Here is a 20,000-nt window from a genome sequence, read left to right on the forward strand (position 1 = left end):
GATGGTATGAAGATAACATTACATTGTCATAAATTTCAAGCCAACAATTTTTAATATTAAGCCATTATTTTGTAAATACTAATAGCTCGGCGATCTTCCTTGATTTTTTACAAATAACAGAGTATCCATCGAAATGATGTTATTACGTGCTAATTATAGGCTCTTTGAGGAAGAAACAACAACAACATAAATGTAACATATTGTTAGCAAGTTAATTTGGGCCGTCAACATTTTGTTTTGCTTTATATTTTTGCCTTGCTTTGAGGATCTAACCTAGCGGTGGGTGTGCTAGAATATAATGTCCAGCCTGTTTTATTTGTAAAGCTGGATCATTCTCAACCCCCACCTCCCCCCACCCAAACACCACAAACCCGTAAAAGCTACACGCGATAGCCTTTATCGTTAAAAAATGACCAGCATTACTTTTGTTCGTTCAGGATTCCCTTAAAAATACAGTCACTATAAACCTTTTGTAAAACAGATTATAATATTTGTTACTATTGACCCCGTTTTTCTGGTTCTGCTCATGTTTCTGTGATGTTATGTCTCATTTAAACTGATGCAAAATGACTATTCACCAAAGATATCAAATGAACTATGAACTGAGATAAATGATATCACATTCTCACTTTATCATTGATCCGTTATATCAAACTGTGATGAAGGAAAAGAAAAGTATGTGGTGGTTATGGAAGCTTAAAGTAATGTAAAGCAAACTCATTTCATTTGGTAGAAACAAAGGAAGACTAACGGGAGTGGAAAGGGGGTGGGGTAACGGGGGGGTATGGTGAGAAGTATAATTTAGTTCGAAAATTTATAGATTGACTATATGAAGAAATCACTGAATTGTTTATTTTAATTGAACTGAATGATAATTGATTCGTCTTGTAAACTGTCTTCACTTTTCATTTTTTTTCTTTTTTAGCTGTAGCAAGTTTCAATTAATAATGTGTAAAATGAATAAGTTATTATCAAATATGTAAAACTTGTTCATCTGAAGACATGACGATAGTCCCAATAATTTCTTGCAAGCTGCTTTGAAGCTGTATTTTATAACAATTTTCGTGATTATAACATCGCGTAAAGCAACAAGTTTATTATAATTGACTAGTCAGCTCATATAATTTTTTCATTTTTTTTCATTTCATCTCGTAAGATACATTTTGTTTTACTTTCCAATTTGTAGGTTACGCGCGCATACTACTGATAACATTGCAGCGCATATGTGGTACAAAATATTGAGAATGAAATAAAAACAAGAATCATTTCTTCATTAATGTTCATTTTTGAAAAAAAAAAATCGCAAGTGTCTTAACTTGATCAATTCAATCTGTTATGGTCTTCTATGTAGCAGCAAGGCCAACTCAATAAGTTTGGAATAACTGCTAGTCAAAGCAAAGAACTACTTTAAGTTACTTCCAAGCTTTTGTAGGAGAGGAATGTTTCCATGGAAGCTTCCCTCGACCAACGCAACGTTTATTATGTAACAGAGCAATCTAGCGATTGCCACTCGGACGTGCAGCGCACTAAATAGCAAACATGAGTCGGGTTCTATCACCATGGGTTCCAGCAGCTCCCTGGTTCCAGTCTAGAAGATTTCCACCAACGTATGGATTCATTTTCCGTTAAGTAATAGTTGTATATACGAGATATCAGACTTTTTTACTTTTATACATATGTTATCTATTCTGTATCATAATGTTAGGTTATCATCTAACTTCGACAAAACGGAGAGGTTAACTATTTAATAATTTAATAGGTCATATTGCTTAACACGATGCTGTCATAAGCATGCATGATTCCAGGAATTTGGCTACTGATTAAAAAATAGAAATAAAGAGGGATCGAACAAGAATCAAACTGGCAGGTTTGAAGATAAGTAGACAATTGTGTCACGGAGAGAGGTTTGCTGTACATAATTTTTAAACAAGGTTTAAAGATTCTACTGCCATGGTGATATTGCTCAGTACTGACCGACACAGTGTTTAAACCTATGGGGGAAAATATGTTGCTCTCGTAAGAATCTACGTTGTGGTAATACAACTTTCAATGTTCATTAAATCCATTGGAAAGCGATGAAATCTCTTGAAGAGCCAGCTGCCAATGGGCAGGACTTACTAATTACCAATTCACGCGCACTAAAATACTGCATATGCAGTTCTAGCTATATATGTATAGTTATAATGCTAATATGCGACCGCGTTATTGACTCACTCTAGTCTGTCTTTATGCATAACGGAATTCGAGGTCAAAGGTCGAGGGATACTCTGAACGTTTACACAAGGATCGCGATCTGCCTAGCGCTATCCTACCAGAAATTAGATTGCGGGGTACACAATCGTCCACACACGGATGTTAATCTCCCTTGCGGCCGTCAGATCCCAAATACGAACAGGGCATAAGCAATGTCCATTTAACAATTTCAGAATCATATTTCATTTTCATATCATTAGACATTATACTTTCACGTCGTCCAACAGTATTCTATTTAGCATCATTAGTGACAGTATTGGGGATAGGAGATGAAACGCGACAACCAGCGAGCTGCCTAGACGCACAGACAGATTGCATAACAGAACAAAGATGCAATATGACTTGGATGTTCTTCAACGGGTCATGCAGGGGACAAGGTGAGTATTACTGCGGCAATCACATGGGTTATTCTTTAGTAGAATGAGGTGTATCATGTGGCGCACATGTGACATCTATATACATGAATTTATTTTACGTCAAAATAATCATATTTCATGGAATTCCTGACTGTTGGAAATATTACCTTACCGCTATATCTTTAGAGTTGGCTTTTAATGTAACTACATAGCGATGTCTTCTTTGTCTTCTTTTCCTGACCGTATACTTACATCCAGAGCCACGTTTGTTACATTTTGTTCTTGGTCCAAGCATACAATTCGATACAACGAACTGGCTGCAAGTTAACCGGTGCAACGTTTTTATCTTTATTATCCTGGTACTACATATGCTACAAATGGAAGTGATGTGAAACGCATCACAAATGTTCATTTAAGAAAGTTCATTAACCTCTTCGGATGGGTTAATCGCCCCCCCCCTCCTCCCCCACACCCCAACTCTTCCTTACGGATTACGGCCTGGACCATATTCACTTCAAGTTTATTTGCTACATTCTATTTTTACCTCTTGAACAATGGTATCAAAACAGTAAACAGTAAATATAGAGTATCGAAATAATCATATATGTGAGATGGTAATAGAGGAACCAGAAATAAGTAGATACTTTTCTGATATGGTCCCCTGGTAACATAGGTAGTACAATGTACAACACCCACCCCTTCCCCCTCCCACCCCCCACACACAAAGATAACCATATGCCCAGGTGGCAAATCAGGTCCTTCATACACGTGTGTCCTTTGATTTAAAACAATAAATAAACAAAAGTCTTTCTAGTATTTTTTGTATGTATAGTCTAGCATTGTGTTTTATTTATCTCTGTTATTTCATGTATGTTAATTAGCCTGGTCTTGTATTTTGTTTTGTTTAACTTTAGTATTACGTGTATGCATATTCTTGCATTGTGCTTTGTTTAACTCTAGCATTTCGTGTATGTTAGATGTTACATTGTGTTTTGTATAACTCTTCTATTTATTGTTTGTATAGTGCAGGGTTGTCCAACCTACGGCCCGCGGGCTACAGTCCGGCCCGCCGCAGGGTTGCGTCCGGCCCGCCAGAGATGCTCTACGGTGCGAAATTTTAGTGAGCAGAATTATTGATAACAATTTGAAGCCATATATATCACATGCCTCATATTTTATTGACGATAGCAGTATTCAAGGAATACAATATCAAACGGCATAACAATACAAAACATTCCAGCAAGTATGATGGTATCAAAGGACAGTTAAGGATTGACCGAGTCAATAAACTGAAACAAAGTATCGTTTCGTAATTGGTAATGAAAACTCTGAAAATGCAACAAAACTCAGTTTCATCATAAGCAAAGCCATAGCCAAGAAGGGAAAAAATCGAAAAATCGAGCGTAGGGTTCATGCGGCCCCCTCCTTCATCATAATCATTCCATGTGGCCCTCCTCTGCAAAAGGTTGGACAACCCTGGTATAGTGTAACATTTTTCATTGAACTCTATTATTTCGTGTATGTTAATTAGGTCTTACATTGTGTTTTGGTTACCTCTATTATCTCGTGTATGTGTTGTACGGTAGCCTATGTGTTTCATAATAACGATATTTTTTTCTGTTTCTCCTTACATTAATAATGAAACCTGAATGTAACATTACAACATAAATTTATGTTTTTAAAAATGTATAAGCGGGGATTAAATGGTTAATAAATTTGACACCAATAAAAAAAAAAACCCTCCACCAAATAACATGCAGGATTGTGAGCTTATGTTACAAATTATTATAATATTTTCCATAATTATATATTTGCATTTTCTCACAGAGTGCTTTATTAGCTCTACAACATCCCAGTTTTGCAATGCCGGATACAACACATTAATGAAGGACGAATACAGATTCGCTAATTGTCACTGTGATATCTTCCTTCCAATGTTTCCTAATTGTCTGGATATTCAAGAGACTGTGTTACGTAACCCGTGTCGCACCAGAGGTGATGTGTCAAAGGTCACAGAGTGTAATCATTATGCTAGCCACAAGTATGGGGGTGGGGGAGAGAGTTAAAGGAACTCCCAACCTTATTCAGACACATTTCTAGGCTATACGGTCGCTGGTCTTTGTCACGCTTTTCGCTGTAACAAAATTTAGAGTTTTGGCTCCATGACAAAAACAAATCATACCGTCTTCCTTGAAATTCGTGCTAAAGGTATCTTGGAAAATTAATTACGTAATAAGTAGGAGTTCATTTATAAACCCATGGAAGCTTGCATCGGACTTTGTACATATTATGCTGTTGATAGCGAGCATCCCCTTGATCACTTAGTCCCAACATTTGGAATGGTTTACTTTTCTTTGAAATCTGACCCGGTTACGTGAACGTTGAAAATCAACTCATATGTTTAAACCGAATATGATACGGCATTTTAGAAGACAAACAATATATTAGGCAGAATCTTACCAGACTTCATCCGAAGCAAACTCAGCCACTTGAACGAGAGTGTTTTGTTCTTAAACTCGTAGAAACCTTGAGAACTTAATTTCTCCATGTCCGTGCAGAGATGAAGCCATTGATGGAGGTTTTGTTAGCATTCCACTTGAGAGTTTGTTTCAACGAATTATAGTTAATGGACCGTGCATTGTATGTAAACAATTCGCAAATAACATGTAGGATGATGCTAATTTTACCGAGAAACACCCACAATGCACTCGATAATTCCTGCTTTAAATGTCAAATGTGTTTTGCTCTTCACTCTCTTTCGCATTGGTGTGATTAGGTGTTTTATCTCATAAGTGAATCGGGAAGCGAGTGATTGAATAGACAGCCCACTTCAAGTTTATGTCAGACGTATATATTGTTTTAGACTTTTGAAGTTTCAAATAAAGTCTAGAGACAAGTTTACATGGGCATAAGTTACAAACAAACGAAACATAGTTACCCTTTAAATATGATCTTCACAAAATTTGTATCCTATGGCATGTAATCATATATTATAATTTTGATACGGCTAGGGATTAGTTCACAAATTGTTAAGGTATAGGCTAAAATGAATAATTGTACAATTAATAAAACGTGTGCAGACTCTACATACAAGTTGCTTCACATCGTATCTAATATGTTTCATTTTTCCAGCTACAAATTCCATAACAGTTCCACAAGTTCAGTCCCATACCTGCGTAGATGCTGAACAAACCTGTTTAAGGGATTCAAAGTGCGCCACCACTTTAAGAACTTATACCGAAAATTGTGTCGGGCTCTCTGATAGCGTATGCTCAACGTTACGCGGTAACTGCGGTGTATTGAAAAGTGAAGTCGATAAAACAATTCTAAAAGATTGCATATGTCCAGTTGAAAATGATACAGATATCACGTGTGAGCAGATTTGGGAAACATTCCATAAAGACCCTTGTGTATGTGAGTATATGAACAAATCAACTATAGCGTCTTCCTTTCGGGATATGTATCACGTGATTGGTCTTTGCCTGCCCATGCGTGTTGTAAATCGTTATGACTATAATATAAATCAACTTTGGCAATGTATACTGATAGAATATAAAATGAAGGCCGGTTCCGGTATTTGCAATTTCCAAATCAACGTTTATTTGTTGTAGCATAAAACTCACTAAATACGTCACTTTACTGACGGCAAAATATGTGCGCGGAGCTGCCTAGGAATGTTCTAATCTTCTCTTGTGATCAAATTGCAATTTAAAATAGTAACATTATTAAGATAGGGGTTTTTCAACCAAATTTAACATTGCAAATAATAGCCACTGTATATGTCTGTAGCGAAATAATGTTGCTGCTTTGAAAGTCCTTGACCAGGTCTGAATTAGTTCTCAAATCAGAAGAAAATGTCTCAATAATAAACAGTCAATTTTAGACAATATAAGAAATATGATTTACGTCTTTTTTTTCTTTTTTTTGAATGGTGGAGTAGACGAGGGAGAGGGTGGCAGATGGATTACAAAATAAGATCGAAATATACCAGTTAAATACATGCTTACCCATTCTTTTCAGCGTCCTGCGAAACTATTTTACATGAAGAGACTCTGATTGGAGGAGAACATGACGGTGGTATGTACGATACTGAAATGATCCTTACACATTTTTAAATCTATTTTTTTTTTCATAAGAGGATTGATAAGTAATCTATTAGTTCCAGTGATCAACGGTGATGTGGGTTACTCAGAGAAGAACTAAACGCTGAACCAGTTATGATCCGCTAAAACATGAAGTAAAATATGTTCTGAACGAAATTAACATAGCACTATAATTATTTACGAAGTTTAAGTTTAAGGTAGGAAAACGTGGGTTTGATTTGAGATTAATACTTAAGTAAAGATCATCTTGATGGTTTTGTTTTCTTTTAATTGTCTTTTGATATTGTTCTTTTAAAGTTCTTGGGTAGCCACAAAAATTGACGGTTTAATAAATGATTGTAAACAGTCATTCTGTAGCCAAGACATATTGATCTATTGTTTGCACTTAATCCGAAACATGTCTTGCTTTTGATATTTATCTCTTTTTTTTATGATTCTCCTTTGTTAGGCAGCACGTGCCAAACAGCCGTCGATCAATGTTATAACAACTCTACCTGTTATAGCTACTTCTCTTCCTACCTCAGCGCATGCTTAATTGACATGACGACGGGAAGGTGTAATCACGACCAGTGCATGCGCGCGATGCGTGATGTGTTCACGACAGTACCACCGTCACTCACACACGCGCTGGTTTTCTGTTATTGTAAAGAGGATGACTCATTGTGTCACGGCCTCAAGAGTGCCTTGAGCCCACAGTGTGTAGAGGGCGACAATCCAACAGTAAGCTGTTTGACGATAAAGACAAGATGCGAAGCTAATCCCTGCTGCCGGTAAGTGATAATCACTAATTGGAGAAATGACTTCTTTATGAAAGGAAAAATCGACATGAATTTACAATGTGAATGACCTGACTAACAGTTTAAGATATTTGTATCATTATGACCAAATATGAATCTAATAATGGCATTGAACACGGTGGAATAAAGTCCTGGTTCCCCAGAACCAAAGCCGTCATGCAAGATACAAAAAATAGCGATGATTATCACAATATACATTGCAATCGCGGATCAAGGATTTTGTTTTGGCGGATCAAGAATATTTTAAAGTAATGGGAGGCGGGTTGGGTCGTAGGATAAGGAGATTACTACGGATTTAGCGGTGGCTAGGAACTTATATGGATGACAAAGATAACTGATTGTGCGCGCATTTTGCGCATCACTGTGTACCATGTTTTGGTGAACATTACAATTGTGTGCATTTACTGTTTAATTAGTTCAGGTCTGTTTATAAAAAAAGAGAGTGAAAAAAGGAATGAGAAAATATTGCATCTATAATACCAATATGGGGTGGCGTAGTTTCCTGGTTTCCCTCTTCCCTGCTTCCTGATTTCCTGCTCCAAATCCGCCCGTTGAACTGTTGCCTTACATTGCAGGAATCAGCATTTGTATTGGGAAATCAAGTTCTTATTAACAGAAAAAAAATGAGGGTCAATTTACACTACATAGTTTGTAGTATTCAATGTAACAACCATCACGGTGACATTAACTAGACATATTGACGAATTAACGGATTTCTGAAACCAGGTCGCATCTACTGAACGTGAATAGCTTCCAAACCGTTGCACATTTTATTTACGAGGCTATCATTGAAATTTTCGTTTGTCATATTATGAACACAATTGATAATATTTATGATGCTTTTCACTGTTAATTACATGAATAATAGAATTTGATTGCTATTATCAACAAACTGAATTCAACAATAATATCATCTCTAACCGTACTTTTTGTCGTTTGTTTGGAAAGAGCTAATTATCAACGCATGTTGGAATATTGTCACTTCGACCAAAATGACTGTGTAGGAGACTATGCGTTGTGCAGAAATGCGTTTGTCGGTACCTTCGGAACACTTCTCTCAACAACATGCATTTGTGAAGAAGCGGAACCGGTGAAGCAAGACATCTGCTCGCAGTATCTCCGACTAATTACTCAAAACCCGTGTGTCGGTACGTCGCAATAATAAAGCATATATAACACAACCGCCTCTTTGCATCATCAACCATGAACGTAATTAGATATGTCGCCCTCTTTTGTTATCAGGACCGTTTTCACGTGAGAAGTATTACGTTCAAACATACCGTGGAAATAACTGCTTTTTGAATTTCATTGTTGGTACTATGTTGAAGTAAACTCTATATCAAAATTTACAAAAGAGCTTGCGAACGTACTAATATATATATGAAAACAAATCAGTTCAACAATTTATCTGCATATTTACCCCCTTGTTTCCGCAGAAAAGGCGTCAAAGTCCTATTTTACAGATCTAACGGAACAGACAAAGTCAGGTACAGTTCTTGTCTTAATTTAAGCAAACTGTCTCACGGTGACCATTAAACCGGTCTTATATTTGTTAGCGACTTTCATTTTCACTACAATCTTTCACTGCGGATGGGTTTGTTATATATTGTTATTATTTGCATGTTATATGAGCAACGGCAAACTCATTAAATTTAATATAATGATTTAAACTTCAAATCAACGCATACGACTCATGTAATATTGTCATTGCCGGGAATAATTTCAAATAATATCCTATGAAAATAAATAAATAATATGTTCTTTATTTTCTCACAAACCTCAAAACTAAAAGCAAATATGGCAGAGCGCAGGCAGTGATGGTAGTAGTAAAATAACGTATACTGAGTACCAGTGTCATGACATGTTTATGAATTCGAATACCGTTGTTGCAGCTGTCAATTGCAAATTTGAGAAATTGATTAAAGAAACACAATTCTGTCAGGTTCTGTAAATATGCAATGTTAATAACTGGTTTAGTTTGTTTTATCTCGCTGGTGTATGTTCATGTGTCTTTGTTTATCTATTCCCTTTTGGCTTCGTATGGTGCTGAACAGGACGCTAATTCGTTCTATTGATACTACGTTTTGTGTCTGTCAAAGACAAAGCATTTAAACAATGTTATACCGTTTAATGTATAGTTTTACCACACCCTCTTTCTGGATTAAAATCTTCATCGTGATCACGCTCTCTGATAGAGAGCCCTTTCGTTTTGTACATAAATTAGCTAATCTCAATGTCGCTCCGCACCTTGGTACCATTCGCTAAAAGTCCTTGTTGATACTTTCGTCTTTACATAAGTGTATATGCACTTACAAATAAGATATATTGATTTCAATGAGTTCTGGCATATCGTCTAAATCAGGATGCAACAAGTAACTGTATCACTGAATATTCATGCAGGTTGCTTCATCCCAACATCATCATCAGATGAACGAAACCATGGCATCATGATGCCAACAGGTGTTTACGCAAAGGTACGTCACAATATCACACTCATTACGTCACAAACTCTCGGTTATATCATTTGACAGCCGTACAATGATAACAAGAAATATCCAAGAATTTGCTCATTCACGCGTGGACAAAACAGTTTATTATCGGCTTTTATGAGGAGGTATTCATTCCGTTATGAATGTTTCGGAAACAATTCTGACGTCAGACGGCAGGGTGAACTATAGAAACGCAAAATTTATGAAGCATGGAAGGAAAAGAACGTGACAATACACACTACATGCATCTAATAATTGATTCACATCACTTGGCATATGGTGTTAATGACGTACTGCGCAGCAGTCACGTCAAGGCTATGTTGGCTCTATTTCATTAAAACAGTTATTAGTACTGATTCAAACCGTGTGCAATTTCAAGTGTTTTCTACCTGAAATGTTTACGAACAAAGTCCAGCACATATATAGCTCCCGTCTTTCCCAGAGCATATGCAGTTTTAAATTATACTCCAAACCTGATGAAATTCATTTTTAACTAATGTGTTTCATAAAGTTTGAAAGTACTATCTTAAACAAAGCATTTACTAACTTAGATTTTTTCTTACAATTTTGGTCGATGAAGTAGATATCTAAAAACTCTCTCTCTAACAAGTTGTACAGGATAGTTACTTCTATCAAGTTATCAAAAAATGCATTTTTTTTTTGGCCAACAGTTTTCTTCTCAGAATAGTACTCGTCAGAAAGCATGTCTTTGTTCAGAAGCCGGTCGCTTTGTCGATTGCTTCTCATTTCCAGCGAATCACATCTCTTCATGTGACCAGAGGAACGAATCACAACTAGGTACTACCTTTATTGATAAATCCAGACGGTCCTTCGTAATTAAGCAATGCTCTTGTTCTCTACTTTAGAATGATAATTTAACAACATTCCCATTCATATGAGTATAGCTTTTCTTTCCAATAATGACTCGGTTTATCCGTTTTTATTCTTATTAGAGTCAGCTTGTCTTAACTTATTGTAAATCTTTGCTTCTTCTCATCTCTAAGATGGCGTGGCCGTTTGCCACCATTTGTATTCCACCGGGAGTTAGTTGCGTCGGTATGAGGCACATCTGGTTAATTTGCTGTTAGAGATATAACACCTTTGAGCACTGGTGGATATAACACCTTTGAGCACTGGTGACCATGGTTTTCTTTTACCCTTTTGTCGAAAATATTGTGCAATGCTGAATTCAATTAATAAGTAATTTAAGCCTATATGTAAATTTAAAAAAAATACATATACCATTCTTACCAAATGTATCATATTCAATTTAATTTATCACTAGCAAGATTCGAAACGTCTGAAGGATCTAGGCTACTATATGTTAAGTCCTGGGTTACTAGTAATGTATGCGGAACTGGCAAATGATAAGATTTTTACGAAACGTTTGAAAATTATTTTGGATATTCGGGGAAAACGTTGCGCCATCTACCGATCACCATTGCATTTATATAGTCAGATCATGTCATGCATAGACCTTAAGTAGTATTTCTCTCTTTACTAAGTTTTACAGGACCTATGTTTTTTTTATTTACTGGATGTTGCACATATATTTTGTTATAATTAAGTGTATGAATTACTATTCCATTTTCAGTTACGAGTGTTACTCATACACCAACATCTCAATACGGATATGAAAAATCACTATGTACATGCGTCAACGGCGAACGCTTCTGTATTAACGAACGAACTGAAAGTGTTTTTAACACTCCAGCGCTTGGTAAGAAATACGCTAATACTCCACTGAAATAGCTATTGGTATTAATACTCGACTCACTGTTCATAGTTCCTTAGTCATGATGATGAAGTGACATGTTTCAATTACTACTCATTATGTTTCTCTGCATGGATTCAAACTCTGTCAATTTAACGCATGTAAGGCAATAACAGCTTATATACTCAGCACAGCGTATACTGGCCATCTGTAACATCTTCTAACTGGCAGTGAGTGTCTGTACGTTCATTCGGCTAGTACATCGTATGTACCGTGAATGCTATATAATTATAAAGGAGCGTAGACTGATGTTACATTGCCAATAATATACTAACATTACATATCATATTTTTGTTTACACGTTTAAATCCCTTACGTTACCGTCTCATACCCATGAAATATATATATATATATATATATATATATATATATATATATGTATAAATACATATACGTATACCCACATACATACACACATATTTTTTGTACATTCTGGCTAAACTTCAAGTAACTCATCTAGATTGTCTTTCCTCCCGTTGATTCCCTGACAGACCTTCCATTCCTTCAGGTCGCTTACAGTGAGAAAGAAGTCGCATTGGTGAATAACGAGTCCAGACGTATGATTACAACATCAGCAATTTTGGGAAGGTTAGAGGATGTACTGAAAGATATTTTAAAGGCGGTAAGGAGATGTAAAGTTAGTCTGTACAGAATGGTAACTTAGCAATATTTTAGGACGTTCAACCAATTAGCTTTACGTTACACCGTATTATGTACGCTTTGTAACCCCAAAACGATTAAGTCCGATTAACTAAAGTTTCGTTTACACAACTTAATCTAGATGTTTACTTGAAGAAAACATATTATTGAGATAATTTTGTTATTATTCCAGAAGATTGCTAAGGAAAAACAACGGCATAATATTTATTAGTCGTTTACTTAACGAAATGGTCTATTAATACAACTTCAATTATAAATTGTAAAAGAACGCTAGACATGTCTTTCAAAGAATGTTTGATATAACAGGCTTATGATATAATATGAACTTGTTTAAACCAATAGTAAAAGTACTACTTTAATTTAATTTTGATAAAATTGTTTGGAAATACAGAAAGATCTTGGAAGACGAACAAACGGGCAACGGAAGAAATTTGTCTAAATTTGAAGTTTATAATTTCAATTCGATTGTTCTAATTAATCTTACGAAGATCACTTCTCATCGTTTGTCTTTGAAACAAAGAGATTGATGACGCAAGACTAAATTATTACGTTATTAAAGCTTATACTGTTTAGAGGAAAATCATGTTGCATTTACAGAAATATTTTATTAAATTTAGGAAAGGAAAGAAGATTACAACTTTTAAATCAACTTGGAAGCTGAAAGTAGTTTTTTTTTTCTTTTTACAGTTCAATGAGTCTTTAGCGTAATATCTTCCTGTTATGTTATATTTGCAGCCAAACTGTTACTGCACGGACTACAAAGAATACAGACATGTTCTGGAGTTTTCCTTTACGGTAAGATATAATACAACTGGTTGTACAAATACACCAACAGAGACTGATTGCATAATGTCAAACTAATAAACCTATTGATAAACATGGCTGTTATATATACAATTCTAATCTGTGATAAACTAACTTGTATGGCTCTTGTCTGGGAATGTTATAATTTCTTCATTTTCACTTCTTAGCTTTTTATTTGGTTTACATTATCAAATGAAGTAAACTATATACTCGTCTCACAGCGTTTATTCCACTTTCCGATATATATATATATATATATATATATATATATATATATACATATATATACATATATATATATATATATATATATATATATATATATACATATATATATATATATATATATATATATATATATATATATATATATATATATATATATATATATATATCGCTTAAAATCAGTACGAAGTTTGAATAACACGATGGAATTGATGTAAAGCGATCTTACAATGTTTCAAGTTTCAATTGATATTTTCGGACTTTAGTAATATAAAAGTAATATCACAGAAACCTTTCTTTAACCAATACAAGTTTCTCCCAATGCTCCGACAGAGGTGAGCCATATACCGCATTACTAACCATGCTGTTTTATGTTTGTGTTCTTATTATTATTATTTTTTTTTTTTAGGATAACTGTACTGTGTACCTCGTAAAGCTTGCTGATATGATCAATACCAGAAATTCGCTCGTCCAATCCGATTTGTTGCTATCAGTGTTAAAGTTGGCCGTGGTTATGAAGGAACCTACTGAATATTCAGAGTCTTGGGCGGTCGGGTCGAGGTCATCTTTCAAGTCAGCAGAAATATTTTCCATTTTATTAGTAGTTTTACTTCTCATAATACAACTAACTAGATCTCAATGTGGATGACGTCACTAAAACAAGAAGTGGCAGCCTGGAATTTCGTCGAAGAAGACGATTCTTGCATATTTTATTCTTCATTCCTATTTATGTATTTATTTTCTTTTTTATTTGCGATTACTGTGACAGTAATTGAATGGAAACAAGATGTTTGCTATTAAAGTATTGCTCTTTTGGATGATATTACTCTGGCTAACTAATTATCTACCTCTGATTATAACAGATAAATCATAGTGCTAACAATAAATTAGCTTCCGGTGATTCGATATTTATTAACCGTTTATTCAAAACGCTCTGTTTGAAAAGTTAACTGTACTATTTTACTTTGTTTTAATTTACCATGGTGTGATTTCAATGGATTTAATCAACATACATATTTTTTTAAAACTTAATTGTCTCTCTTTTAAGCATTCATTATGGTGACAAGAGATTGTAAATTCCACAAAATATATAAAATAAAGATATTATTCTTGAGTAGAGGAAGTATCAAATTAACATTTTGATTTTTATGTTAGCCTTGGGATGACTAATAACTAACTGTATGAAAATCGCATTCAATTCCATTAAATAAAAATATTCCGTTTTTGACGATTTCACGTTTTGTCAACATTAAGCAATATTTTGGTGAATTTGTTCACCCGAATCACTTAATTCTGGAAACTCATGCAGCGAATATCATTTACGGTTAGACGTCATATATCCAATAATGTTTGTAAAACTTATTCAATATTTAGCGACATTGTTGGTATTTTTATTTTCCTTATTACCGTCGAGGTTATAACATTCAAACATACTTGACTCTTTCATAAAATGTTAATAATTAGAATAATTTCGTCATCTGTCAACGTCACGTACATATTATTTATGACCAGGTCCTGTATAAATGCATAACCATAACATCAATTGATACATTTGAAACTGTCACTAGTATTATGTGTTATATATGACAAGTTTGTAGTCACAAAACAATCCGAGTATCAAGTAATAATTTCCGTTTACATATGTCGAACGTGATTATACTGACTTTTATTGACTATTTAAATCAGGGTTATCCAACCTTTTGCAGATGAGGGCCACATGGAATGATTATGATGAAGGAGGGGGCCGCATGAACCCTACGCTCGATTTTTCGATTTTTGCGCGAAGCCCAAGGCAACAAAATGTGAGCACTGCGCGCGGAGCGCACTGATTTATTTTCCTTCCTGATAAAACAGATGAATAAAGTCCAGCCGGCCCCCCCCCCCACTCTCCTCCGCTGAGAGAGTGTTACACAAACTGACCTGTATGCAGTTTTTTGGACCCAGAAGGTTCGAATGATTGATTATATAGCTTCAAATTGTTATCAAGAAATCTGCTCACTAAATTTCACACCGTAGAGCATCTCTGGCGGGCCGGAAGCAACCCTGCGGCGGGCCGGACTGTGGCCCGCGGGCCGTAGGTTGGACAACCCTGATTTAAATCATGGTAAACACGTTTATCTAACTTGAGAACGAATTCTTCTCTTCGTCACGAGATGGTAACTAATGATGCGTACATTCTATGTTAGGATACGCAATGAACACCCATATAGGCATGCATGTTTTGAAATAATATTAGTCTTTTGGATCAGCAAGATGTTAAATGTAAAGTTTGCTTACAATTAAACTTTGACGCGACAAATATATAACTTACTTGTCTTGCACTTTAGAAGAACTATAACCTTATACAAGATAGAAGAATCAGTTAAATTTTCGGTTCACTGTGAGGATTAGTCATATTAAAACTCACCCCGTACCACTTATACGGATACTTGTTGTCTCAATCTAAGTCCTTATATCCGTACACTCTGTTAAATCAACGTGATGTACGTAATCGCCTTATTTTAATTACCATACCAAACGAAGAGTTGCGGTGAGAACAGAGGGAAGCGACACCGTAACAGCCCATCGAGTTTAACGCAATATCCGCATTATTGGGCAAAAAGATATGCATGAAATATCGTATTAAGAGATAAGGTAAAATAATATGTAGCTAAATATAAACAGTGTGTGGGATACCCTTTACGGCTTAATGTCCGGTGGTTAGGAACTACGCTACAGTTAATCCAATCATATCTCATTCTCTCTTTTCTAGACCGTGTCAAAGCTGGCCGTTACTGATTCCTTGAATATTTAATTTTCTTAGCTCGGTTCTTTGGTTCGTCGGTATTATATCATTTGAAAAAGTAGAGCGATGAATAGGTCTTTTGACTGTCAGGGCGTTTTCATTACTCAGGTAAAAACGACGGAATTAATTTTACATTTAAAATACGAATTTATTTTTAACAAAATAAAGGATGCGGCGGGATATATATTATCCTTCTTAAAATTACCCACGCAGCCACTTATTTCCATTATCCAGTAGATTAGTTTTGCCCACGTATACATGTTCATATCACGTGTAGAAAACATACAACAAATACAATCATCCTATTATCATATCTCAAGTGTATATATACATATATATATATATATATATATATATATATATATATATATATATATATATATATATATATGTATATATATATATATATATATATACGTATATATACATACATATATATATATATATATATATATATATATATATATATATATATATATATATATATATATATATATAATAGTTACATACAGACACATTCTATATGTGAAGTTATCATGTTCTTATAAATTAGATTGATTAATTATTGTTATTAAACAGTTTCTTACGTTTTTTTTGTCTTCATAAAAGTAGCCTAACCAGTTGACTTTTGAATTTGCACTTTCTTGAAATTACAATGATACATAGTATTAAAGTAAATCCAATATTTCTCACACAGTAAATTATTTTCCTTTACTTCACAAGTCCGATAGGACAGCTTTTGTGCCGACGAGATATACGATAGATAACGTTTGATAATTGTTGGATAACGTTTGATAATTGTTGTTTCTAGTTAAAATCAGAATACAAGTGTCTCAGACGATATATAGCTATCAATGAGACTCTGCTTTAAGTAACTGCAAGTATGTATATAGACTGATCTATTCATAGTGATGGGCGCGCATATACCACCAACACTGCTAGGTATCAACGAAACAGCGAAATACACTTAATTTTGCAGCTTGAGCACATGCAGTACATGAAAAGAGTGGAAAGGTATCTTGGAAAATGGTTTGAAGGGAACTCTTGATGAAAGAAAATAAATAACAATAAGTAAAAGTAAACCCCCTAATCAGATGGTTACCGAATCTTCAGTGTGAAATATCATTGTGAAATATCATTGTGAAATCCATGAATATGAACTAATATCATTCATTCATTCAATACATTTCCTAGCGATGCGTGAAATTCATCGAAATGGAAAATTAGCCACCTGGAAAACACGTGACTGTGTAAACTGATATAACAGATAAACGGTTTCTTACTTGAAAGTGAAAACACTACGAGTTTTTTCCCCTTTCTCTTTCCTGTTCCCATTTTTGTGGTCTGTGCAGCCCTTACCTTCAAAAACTGAATTTTAAACCAACTTGATGTTTTCACAGTTGTTTGTTATTGCGAAGGAGGATAACGTTTCTGCGAGTATCCAAGGCCAGATTATCGCTGTTGAATTTTATTTTTACGTCACGTGATGTCATGTGACGTGATGCTACGTCATTGATTTTGAGTGCCATTGAACAGAGTGACAAACGATTCGGTAGCTACGGTAATATGTATGTTGGTGAATTACTAGATTTAACTTACTCGGCGTTGAAGATTTAAACAAGAAGGCTGTTACTTGTTCTGTAAGGAACACATTAACTTGGAAACATAAGGTTATTATACACTCTACTTCAAACAAGACACGAGGTAAGATTTTCGTTTCATATTTTCATTATCCGTTGGAATTCCAGTAATGTGTAATATAACTATTGTTAATGTAGTATGTGACAACCCAACGTCTGATTTTATTACGAGCAGAATGTATAAAGCAGAAGAAAATGGGACTTATGAAATGGAAATTGGCAAGAACTGCAAAGTATTGTTATTGAAGCAACACATAAAGTATTGTTATGTAAACAATACATATTATTTTCAAAAACAAAATAATAATTGAGGCTCTAATTTCTAAGTATTTGTTGATAATTATATAACGTTGCCTGTCACATTGAGGAGCTGAGGAACAGTGATGGACATGCTTCCAGTAACTGACTTTTTAAGTACAGGAATTATTGTTTAGATTAAACATGAATAGCGTAGTAGCATTAAACTAGCAGCAAAATGAAATACGTTCATATAATTGAAATACAAACAATCAAACGGGGAGACCGATATCAACAGCGGGATAATTAAGACCTGTGCATGTTTTTCAAAATAGGTCACTGTTAAGTGATATTAAAGAGGGTTCTTTTTCTTCCCGTTTACTATAGATATTTATTTGCAATCATATTCTTATATATATGGAGATTTTATAAGGTAATAACCTGTTTGAAAAATAATCAAACTACTAATAATAAAAAGATTAACAATTATAATACTAATAATAACAGGGTTAATAAACTGATATGGTTTCTGTGCACTTTTTATAGTTCAACATCTCAGTGATGCGTGGTAATTGATATAACAGTAGTATAAAATATGGCGATCATATGCAATCAGAGTAAGTTACGTTTGCTCTGCAGTACTCATTGCGTTTATGATATGTTCATATAGCCTATGGTATGTTAATCTTTACTGCAATAAGTTTGAGCTCGTTTGCAAGAAAATGAAGATTAAGAAGATAATTATTATCCTTATGGTTGTATTTATTCACTCTAAGAAGTAAAACCCTACATCACATTTCCGGTTGCAGTATTCCCAAAAGTTCCACTATACTTTATTGGGGATATGACGGATAATCACCTTAATTTAGGTGTCGCGAACCTGTGTTTGAAAACCCTATTATCCGCAAAGTAAAGTAGGACATGTTATGTCAGACGTTCTAGTACAGGGTTGTCCAACCTACGGCCCGCCAGAGATGCTCTACGGTGCGAAATTTAGTGAGCAGATTTATTGATAATGATTTGAAGCTATATAAGTAATCATTCGAACCTTCTGGGTCCAAAAAACTGCATACAGGTCAGTTTGTGTGACACTCTCAGCGGAGGGGGGGGGGCGGCTGGACTTTATTCATCTGTTTTATCAGGAAGGAAAATAAATCAGTGCGCTTCGCGCGCAGTGCTCACATTTTCTTGCCTTGGGCTTCGGGAAAAAATTTGAAAAATCAAGCGTAGGGTTCATGCGGCCCCGTCCTTCATCATCATCATTCCATGGGGCCCTCCTCTACAAAAGGTTGGACAACTCTGTTCTAGTACAAGGTCCTTGACATATTTTTTTATTTGATGTAATATTATATACTCCTCTGAGGCAATTTAGAAGTAAAATATATTCTTGCAGATATCTCATTAGGATACCCATCCCTTCGTTCACGACGAATTGTGAGAATGGTTTGTATTCAATGACAATATTCTATTTTATACCGTATACATTATCTGAAAATAATTCTAATGCATATGTTATACATCTGCTCATAATCATTTCATTCAAAATGAGCTCATTTGATATTAATAACCATCCTTGACTTGGCCTGATTGTAATTAGCCTAATATCGCTAGAAGGGTTGCCTGTAAACATAATGTATGGCGTGGGACACGAAAGTACGGTCTGTGGAGCTTATAGACTGATTCATGTAGACCTATCTTGTTAATGACATTAATATATTCATTTAAAGCAATATAAATGTGTATGTTTTGAGTTTTTTAATCTACTATTTTGTGTTATCTTATATATGGAAGAAGAAAGTACAATTTTAAGATTGTTCTTGTCTTAAAAATGGCTACAATTCCAAGATTACAATAAGTTGCTGAACTTTTATGCCTTA

General features: G+C 34.8%; 2 protein-coding genes across 5 annotated transcripts in view; both read left to right on the top strand.

Annotated features, from left to right (window-relative positions):
• Positions 1-16,560, top strand: part of LOC139982642 (GDNF family receptor alpha-2-like) — a 20,088-nt gene extending 3,528 nt beyond the window's left edge. For 2 of the 4 annotated variants that reach the window (XM_071995643.1, XM_071995641.1), the window contains 13 exons: positions 2,481-2,630; positions 4,437-4,604; positions 5,742-6,023; positions 6,630-6,686; positions 7,161-7,482; positions 8,458-8,657; positions 8,946-8,996; positions 9,910-9,983; positions 10,670-10,796; positions 11,593-11,718; positions 12,264-12,394; positions 13,168-13,227; positions 13,871-16,560. In XM_071995643.1, coding sequence (XP_071851744.1) covers positions 2,591-2,630; positions 4,437-4,604; positions 5,742-6,023; positions 6,630-6,686; positions 7,161-7,482; positions 8,458-8,657; positions 8,946-8,996; positions 9,910-9,983; positions 10,670-10,796; positions 11,593-11,718; positions 12,264-12,394; positions 13,168-13,227; positions 13,871-14,110 — 1,878 coding nt within the window. In that variant the 5' untranslated portion in view covers positions 2,481-2,590 and the 3' untranslated portion in view covers positions 14,111-16,560. Of the gene's footprint in view, positions 1-1,453; positions 1,608-2,480; positions 2,631-4,436; positions 4,605-5,741; positions 6,024-6,629; positions 6,687-7,160; positions 7,483-8,457; positions 8,658-8,945; positions 8,997-9,909; positions 9,984-10,669; positions 10,797-11,592; positions 11,719-12,263; positions 12,395-13,167; positions 13,228-13,870 lie in introns of those variants that run through there. The other 2 variants (XM_071995642.1, XM_071995644.1) reach the window with 2 other exon arrangements.
• Positions 16,561-17,574: 1,014 nt separating this feature from the next.
• Positions 17,575-20,000, top strand: part of LOC139982645 (beta-microseminoprotein-like) — an 11,546-nt gene continuing 9,120 nt past the window's right edge. The window contains exon 1 of the mRNA XM_071995653.1: positions 17,575-17,950. The gene's annotated coding sequence lies outside the window, so the exon portion shown is untranslated. The remainder of the gene's footprint in view (positions 17,951-20,000) is intronic.

The sequence above is a fragment of the Apostichopus japonicus genome, chromosome 16 (assembly GCF_037975245.1).
Source record: "Apostichopus japonicus isolate 1M-3 chromosome 16, ASM3797524v1, whole genome shotgun sequence".
Taxonomy (NCBI): Eukaryota; Metazoa; Echinodermata; class Holothuroidea; order Aspidochirotida; family Stichopodidae; genus Apostichopus; species Apostichopus japonicus.